Below are 8256 nucleotides of genomic sequence, written 5' to 3'. Positions count from 1 at the left end.
TTGCTCTTGGGAGGTGATGGACATTTACACAGCTAGTGATCACTGCGCGATACTATGGGAAGTATCTACCGGGCAGAATACTAGAAGAGCACGTACGAAGACCAATAGAATTGGTTGGAAAGTGAGTGGCTTTGATTCTGATGCCTTCACGGTGGCCCTGGACGAACACCCAACCAGTGGCAAAAATGCTGAAGAGAAGGTAGAAGACATGATGAGGAGAATCACGGAAGCTTGCGACGCTAGCATGCCCCGGAAATGTAGCATGCACAAGCATCCATCGGTGCATTGGTGGAATGATTGTATTGCTGACCTCCGTAGAAAGTGCTTCAGCAAGAGAAGAGCGTCACAACGTGGCCGCGAAAGACCAAACTCCGAGAAACTGGTGGCAGAGTACAAAAAGGCACGCCGAAAATTGAACAAAGCCATCAAGGATAGCAAAAGACAGAGCTGGAGTGAGCTGATCGAGGAAGTAGAGGAGGACCCGTGGGGCCGGCCATACAAGGTGGTCATGACACACCTGAAAAGCCAGCCAATGCCATCACCGACATGCCCTCAACTCTTAGAGAGAATTGTTACGGCGCTGTTCCCCCAACAAGTGGAACTTCATCATCCCACAGAGCAGTGCACGATAGAACAAATTCCACAGATCACAGTAGAACAGCTGATGGAAGCTTGCGGTAGAGTGGGGAATACAAAAGCTCCTGGCCTGGATGGAATCCCGAACATCGCACTGAAGACGGCCATAAAAACTGTGCCTGCACTGTTTTTGGAAGTCTACAATACGTGCCTTGAAGAGGGTACTTTCCCTTCGAAGTGGAAGCACCAGAGACTAGTACTTCTCCCTAAAGGGAAGAAGCCGCCGGACGAACCATCATCCTACCGTCCGCTCTGCATGTTGGACACAACTGGCAAAATCCTCGAGCGTATCGTTCACAGGAGGATCGAAGCAGCAGTTGAACCGCTACTTGCCAACAACCAATATGGCTTCCGGAAAGGTCGCTCTACCTTGGACGCGATTGACCTTGTCGTCAATACAGCCAAAGTGGCGATCGCAGGGACCAGATGGAAGGGAGGTTCGAAGAAGTACTGCCTGGTGGCAACACTAGACATCAAGAACGCCTTCAACTCCGCCAAGTGGGATTGTATCATGAAAGCTCTCGTAGAAATGAACGTACCAGGATACCTACGCAGAATGGTAGCAAGCTACTTCACTGATAGGATTCTCAAATACGATACAGAGACTGGTCCTAAAGAGTACAGAGTCACTGGAGGGGTACCTCAGGGCTCGGTTCTGGGCCCTCTTTTGTGGAACATCATGTACGATGGGCTGCTGAAACTAGTATTGCCAGGGGAAGTCAAGCTCGTGGCATATGCAGATGACGTGGCCGTAGTGATCGTCGCGAAGCATCTCGAGGAGATAAACTTTGCTTTCGACACCACCTTCGAGAAGATCAGCCAGTGGATGGATACAGTTGGCCTGAAATTGGCAGAACACAAGACTGAGGCAGTGCTCATTACAAGTAGGAAGCAGGTGGAGACCATCACCCTACAAGTTGGAGCTCATGAAATCACATCCCAGCCATTTCTTCGGTATCTGGGAGTGATGATTGATACCCGACTTAACTTCAAGCAGCAGGCAGAGCACGTGGGTGCCAAAGCGTCGGTGGTCAGAGCGACCTTATCACGGCTGATGCCCAATATAGGAGGTCCGAAGCAAAGGAGAAGAACATTACTGTCGTCAGTAGTCACATCTGTGCTCACATATGGAATGCCCATCTGGGCTGATACGCTCAAAACCCAGGAATCACGGAGAAAAATCGCGCCAGTCTATCGGCTGAGTGCCTTGCGAGTCTCCAGCGCTTATCGCACAGTGTCTGAGCATGCAGTTTGTGTCATTGCCGGGATGCTGCCCATTGAAGTACTAGCCGAAGAACGGAGAACACTTTACCGGCGAAAAGGATCCACTACATTGAGCTCGGAAGAACTCAGAACAGAAGAGCGTCGAAACAGCATACGCCGATGGCAGCTGCTGTGGGATACCGCTACAAAAGGAAGATGGACACACCGTCTTATCCCACAGGTGGATGTGTGGCTGACCCGTGAACATGGCGAAGTCAACTATTACCTGACCCAGATGTTGTCTGGACACGGGTGCTTCCGTGAATATCTTCATCGGTTTAAACATGAGGATTCTCCAGATTGCCCGTCCTGCCCCGGAGTCAGTGAAGATGCGGAACATGTGTTCTTCATGTGTCCTCGTTTTAACACACAACGCAGTAGTTGGGAAAATGTCCTTGAAGAGAAGATTCGGTCAGAGACCTTGATTAAAGCTATGCTCTCGTCAAAGGCAGCCTGGGACGCAACGAGCAACTTCGCAGCAGAAGTTATGAAGGAGCTCAGAATTGAGGAACGTAAGCGTAAAGCTGCAGAATAGAGGGAAAACCTATTGGAACCTCCTACCCACACACACCATCTTGGTAGGGAGACGTACATTAGGCGAATAATGAGGAAGAGCAATCAGCTGAGACCTCCCTCGTGAAGTCATACTTAACGGTCGTACCGTGAGGGGATCAAAGGTTAGTGAAGATGTCTGAATGGAGTTTAGTGGGTATTGACAATCTGTCCGAGTCCCACACTCACCTGACGGAGGGAACCATCATCCCCCTCCCTTAGGTGGTCGTGCCTAAATGCATTCTCCCAACAGACGAAAAAAAAAAAAAAAAAAAAAAAAAAGACAGACACAGACACAGACACAGACACAGACACAGAGACAGAGACAGAGACAGAGACAGAGACAGAGACAGAGACAGGGACAGAGACAGAGACAGAGACAGAGACAGAGACAGAAACAGAGAAAGAGACAGAGACAGGGACAGGGACAGGGACATGGAAAGGGACAGGGACATCGACAGGGATAGGGACAGGGACAGAGACAGAGACAGCGACAGAGACAGAGACAGAGATAGAGACAGAGACAGAGACAGAGACAGGCACAGAAACAGAGACAGAGACAGGGACAGGGACCGGGACAGAGACAGAGACAGATACAGACACAGATACAGAGACAGAGACAGAGACAGAGACAGAGACAGAGACAGAGACAGAGACAGAGACAGAGACAGAGACAGACACAGACACAGAGACAGGGACAGAGACAGAGACAGGGACAAGGACAGGGACAGGGACAGCGACAGACACAGACACAGACACAGACAGACACAGACAGATACAGACACAGACACAGAGACAGAGACAGAAACAGAAACAGAGACAGAGACAGAGACAGAGACAAACACAGAGACAGAGACAGAGACAGAGACAGGGACAGGGACAGGGACAGGGACAGGGACAGGGACAGGGACAGAGGCAGAGACAGAGACAGAGACAGAGACAGAGACAGAGACAGAGACAGAGACAGAGACAGAGACAGAGACAGAGACAGAGACAGAGACAGAGACAGAGACAGAGACAGAGACAGAGACAGAGACAGAGACAGAGACAGAGACAGAGACAGAGACAGAGACAGAGACAGAGACAGAGACAGAGACAGAGACAGAGACAGAGACAGAGACAGAGACAGAGACAGAGACAGAGACAGAGACAGAGACAGAGACAGAGACAGAGACAGAGACAGAGACAGAGACAGAGACAGAGACAGAGACAGAGACAGAGACAGAGACAGAGACAGAGACAGAGACAGAGACAGAGACAGGGACAGGGACAGGGACAGGGACAGGGACAGAGACAGAGACAGAGACAGAGACAGAGACAGAGACAGAGACAGAGACAGAGACAGAGACAGGGACAGGGACAGGGACAGGGATATGGACAGGGACAGGGACAGGGACCGGGATAGGGACAGGGACAGAGACAGAGACAGCGACAGAGGCAGAGACAGAGACAGAGACAGAGACAGAGACAGAGACACAGACAGAGACACAGACAGAGACAGAGTCAGGGACAGAAACAGGGACAGGGACAGGGACAGAGACAAGGTCAGCGTCAGAGACAGAGACAGGGACAGAGACAGAGACAGAGTCAGCGACAGAGACAGAGACAGGGACAGCGACAGGGACAGGGACAGGGACAGGGACAGAGACAAGGTCAGCGTCAGAGACAGAGACAGGGACAGAGACAGAGACAGAGTCAGCGACAGAGACAGAGACAGGGACAGCGACAGGGACAGGGACAGGGACAGGGACAGAGACAAGGTCAGCGTCAGAGACAGAGACAGGGACAGAGACAGAGACAGAGTCAGCGACAGAGACAGAGACAGGGACAGCGACAGGGACAGGGACAGGGACAGGGACAGAGACAAGGTCAGCGTCAGAGACAGAGACAGGGACAGAGACAGAGACAGAGACAGAGATAGAGACAGAGACAGACACAGGGACAGCGACAGGGACAGGGACAGGGACATGGACAGGGACAGAGACGGAGACAGAAACAGAGACAGAGACAGAGACAGAGACAGAGACAGAGACAGAGATAGAGACAGAGACAGAGACAGAGACAGAGTCAGAGGCAGGGACAGGGACAGGGACAGGGACAGGGATATGGACAGGGACAGGGATAGGGACAGGGACATGGACAGGGACAGGGACAGGGACAGCGACAGGGACAGAGACAGAGAGAGAGACAGAGACAGACACAGGGACAGCGACAGGGACAGGGACAGGGACAGGGATATGGACAGGGACAGGGACAGGGACAGCGACAGGGACAGAGACAGAGAGAGAGACAGAGACAGACACAGGGACAGCGACAGGGACAGGGACAGGGACAGGGATAGGGACAGGGACATGGACAGGGACAGGGACAGGGACAGCGACATGGACAGAGACAGACACAGACACAGGCACAGACACAGACAGACACAGGCAGACATAGACACAGACACAGAGACAGAGACAGAAACAGAGACAGATACAGACACAGAGACAGAGACAGGGACAGGGACAGGGACAGGGACACGGACACGGACACGGACACGGACACGGACAGAGACAGAGACAGAGACAGAGACAGAGACAGAGGCAGAGGCAGAGACAGAGACCGAGACAGAGACAGAGACAGAGACAAGGACATAAACAGGGACAGAGACAGGGACAGGAACAGGGACAGGAACAGAGACAGAGACAGAGACAGACACAGACACAGACACAGAGACAGAGACAGGGACAGGGACAGGGACAGGGACATGGACAGGGGCAGAGACAGAGACAGAGACAGAGACAGAGACAGAGACAGAGACAGAGACAGAGACAGAGACAGAGACAGAGACAGAGACAGAGACAGAGACAGAGACAGAGACAACGACAGAGACAGAGATAGAGACAGAGCCAGAGACAGGGACAGGGACAGGCACAGGGACAGCGACAGCGACAGACACAGACACAGACACAGATACAGACATAGACAGACACACACACAGACACAGAGAAAGAGACAGAGACAGAAACAGAGACAGAGACAGATACAGAGACAGAGACAGAGACAGAGACAGGGACAGAGACAGAGACAGAGACAGAGACAGAGGCAGAGACAGAGACCGAGACAGAGACAGAGCCAGAGACAGGGACAGAAACAGGGACAGGGACAGGAACAGAGACAGAGGCAGACACAGACACAGACACAGAGCAGAGACAGAGACAGGGACAGAGACAGAGACAGAGACAGAGACAGAGATAGAGACAGAGACAGAGACAGAGAGAGAGAGAGAGAGAGAGAGAGAGAGATTGTAAAGTCCTAATTCCTCTCCGGAGAGTGTCATCTGTAGCTACCTTATTCCCGTCGCACATGGGGCAAAAACCTCCTTAGTCATGTCAGTTTAGTTTTTGAGGAAAAGCGAGCTATTGGACATCTCGTTACGCTACGTTCTACGCGTTTCGATGTTCTCTAGCCTTCGTTAAATTTTGCATTCCGGTTGGTCATGGGGGCGCTATTTTTCTATTACCTTACCGTTTGAATGGTTGGAATGCAAAACACTAAAATTTATATATCTCTCCATCGGTAAATAATTTAGGTTTTCACGCGTTTATTGATTATTTAATACTAAAAGCTACCTATTTCGGTGGAGAAAACCTCCGTCTCCGGTTACGAAATTCTCCCTTCCGGTAAATCATCCCCGTGGCTGCTTTAAGCTCTCTAGCTCTTTTTGCTATCTTTTCGGTGGTTAATATCCCGAATTTTCATACATCACACATGGCGAACCCTCGGGAAATAATTATAAATGCTCTCCAAATTCTAGAATTCGAACAATTATCACCCGAAAATAGGGAAACGCCTATAACGTCCCAACTCTCTCGATTTCGCATAGCCGCCTAGTTCGTTTTCTCTCGCACTCATGCTACCTCCACGCTTCCTCTCTTTCGGATTCGTGTCCACCTCGTGGACGCTTTTTGCTTCTGCCTATCAGCTTCGGGTAGGGTTCGCTCTTTCTTTTTCGTATTAAAAATTGCAATCTCCATATTTTTTAGTCTCTTGGATTTTTATGAATTAGTTTAGCGTGTTTAACATTGTTTTGAGTCACACTGATGTAATTGTGTATTTGCGAGAATCTACGATTTTATATTAATTTTGACAATAGCGAAACACGTCAGTACAATTATGTTTTATTATTTAGTATCGATTTTACCTATCCCGTTTAGAGTTTAAGACATTGGTTTATCGGTTTGTCGATCGATGATTGGCTTTGTTAATTGATGTTCTCGTCCACGAATCCACCCCTCTCTCCACGACCCACACACTGAGCAACCGTGTAAATCCCGTACCCTCGTAATCCACAACTCTGCGCATGGTTTTTCTTTATGTTTTTTCTCGTTATTAGATTTTTGGGAACATCAGTATTTAGTTTTAAGAAAATATAGTTCCGTTTCCGTTTCGCCGATTCCGCGTTGCTAAATATCGGCTGGCGCCCTAAATATTCGAATTAAGGATTGAATGAGCTGCTGATGCTTCCTGGAGTCCACTGTTATCGTTATGGTTTTTGGCGTTTCAAATTTGTCGGATTATGAGAACGGAGGTAATGATTTGGCCGTATTTGCATAATCGAGAATTTTGGGTTCGAGTTTTATTGCGTATTTGTTGAAGCCAAACAACAGTCATTACCAATCATGTAATAAATTCTCATATATTAATGCCAATAAACCATTAGTGGGATTTATCCCTTTAAGTCTAGAACCTGCTATAATTATAAGTATCCCCCCCCCCACACACACACTTGGGACAATAATTAAATGGCAATATAGCAAAAACTTCGTATGAATTGGTATGCATATTTTGAGTGATCTAGAGGAAGGCCGCCGAAACGAGTATTTTGAAAAAAAATGAAATCATTCGTGTAGCTTGGGAAATATTAGACAAAATAGATATTTATATTATATATCATATTATACATCATATTATATTCATATTATACTAGGTTTTTCATATTATACTGGAAAAATCATACCAAATTTTAATTGCTAGGTTCATTTTTTGACAACTGATCGAATGATCAAAATTTTTTGTTTCTGAACAGATGGAAAAATATCAATATCTCGTAAACTTTGTATCAACGGGCGATTGATCTCGAGAGAGACCGTCGAGGAGAGTAGTAGGAAAGATTGACATTGTTGTAGTAGTTTCTCAAATATTTCAACTCCGTAATCACCTGTTATAGGCGCCACGGTTCGTCACCACTCCACATATATTTGTTCACATTGTGATCCATCACTTATGTACTGTACATTAAACATGAATGCTACACTGCGAGCCCTGATGGCCGTAAGAACACATGCAATGACTTTGTTCAAAAATTGGAATTAATGTACACAACAGTATTTTATATAATATTATTGCGCTCGTGTCATCGACGGATATGCATCCTAAAATCTATGATGTTCACGTGTGTCAGTCTAAAATCGTTGAATGTAAGAAAATCGACGAAGATGCGGTTAATTGGTGCATCGAAATTCGAAATTGTTAAAAGGATGTATTATAATCGCGCATCTAATTTTTCATCAGCAATTGACCCTCACCTGCAACCATTCTTCGGTTGCCTCCACATCCTGATCCTCTTCTTCCTTGAACTCTTCTTCCACCTCTCTCTCGACCTCCTCGTTTTCCAAATGATCCTCGTCATACTCATTGCCATTTCCGTTTTCAGTTTCATTTTCATACGCATTTTCGTTTTCTTCAGTTCCTTCTTCTATTGAATCATAATTATTTATGATATCCATTCACAAAGCATCTTGACTCACCTTATTTGATGTA

General features: G+C 47.8%; 2 protein-coding genes across 2 annotated transcripts in view; one reads left to right on the top strand and one right to left on the bottom strand.

Moving 5' to 3' along the window:
• Positions 1-3824: 3824 nt before the first annotated feature.
• On the top strand, positions 3825-7611 carry LOC107036099 (uncharacterized protein DDB_G0284459-like). The gene is made up of 3 exons (XM_015253837.1): positions 3825-3995; positions 4793-5036; positions 7523-7611. The coding sequence occupies exons 1-3, from the start codon at positions 3825-3827 to the stop codon at positions 7609-7611; spliced, it is 504 nt and encodes a 167-aa protein (XP_015109323.1).
• The window catches only part of LOC107036100 (spondin-1), a gene marked incomplete at its 5' end in the record, with an annotated part of 533388 nt that continues 532505 nt past the window's right edge, over positions 7374-8256 (bottom strand). Inside the window, 1 exon segment of the mRNA XM_015253838.1 lies at positions 7374-8191. Within this exon segment, the coding sequence (XP_015109324.1) occupies positions 8004-8191 (188 nt within the window).

Source organism: Diachasma alloeum, unplaced genomic scaffold, assembly GCF_001412515.2.
Source record: "Diachasma alloeum isolate Michigan unplaced genomic scaffold, Dall2.0 Dall_scaffold_00204, whole genome shotgun sequence".
Taxonomy (NCBI): domain Eukaryota; kingdom Metazoa; phylum Arthropoda; class Insecta; order Hymenoptera; family Braconidae; genus Diachasma; species Diachasma alloeum.
This window is presented reverse-complemented; position numbering and strand designations above follow the sequence as displayed.

Bases quoted from the DNA above. Each gene is read 5' to 3' on its own strand.
- LOC107036099 (XM_015253837.1), top strand. From the start codon at position 3,825: ATGGACAGGGACAGGGACAGGGACCGGGATAGGGACAGGGACAGAGAC. The intron at 3,996-4,792 runs GTCAGCGTCAGA...GGACAGGGATAG, and splicing joins GGGACAGGGACAGAGACAAG to GGACAGGGACATGGACAGGG. The intron at 5,037-7,522 runs GCAGAGGCAGAG...GTTTCTGAACAG, and splicing joins AGACAGAGACAGAGACAGAG to ATGGAAAAATATCAATATCT.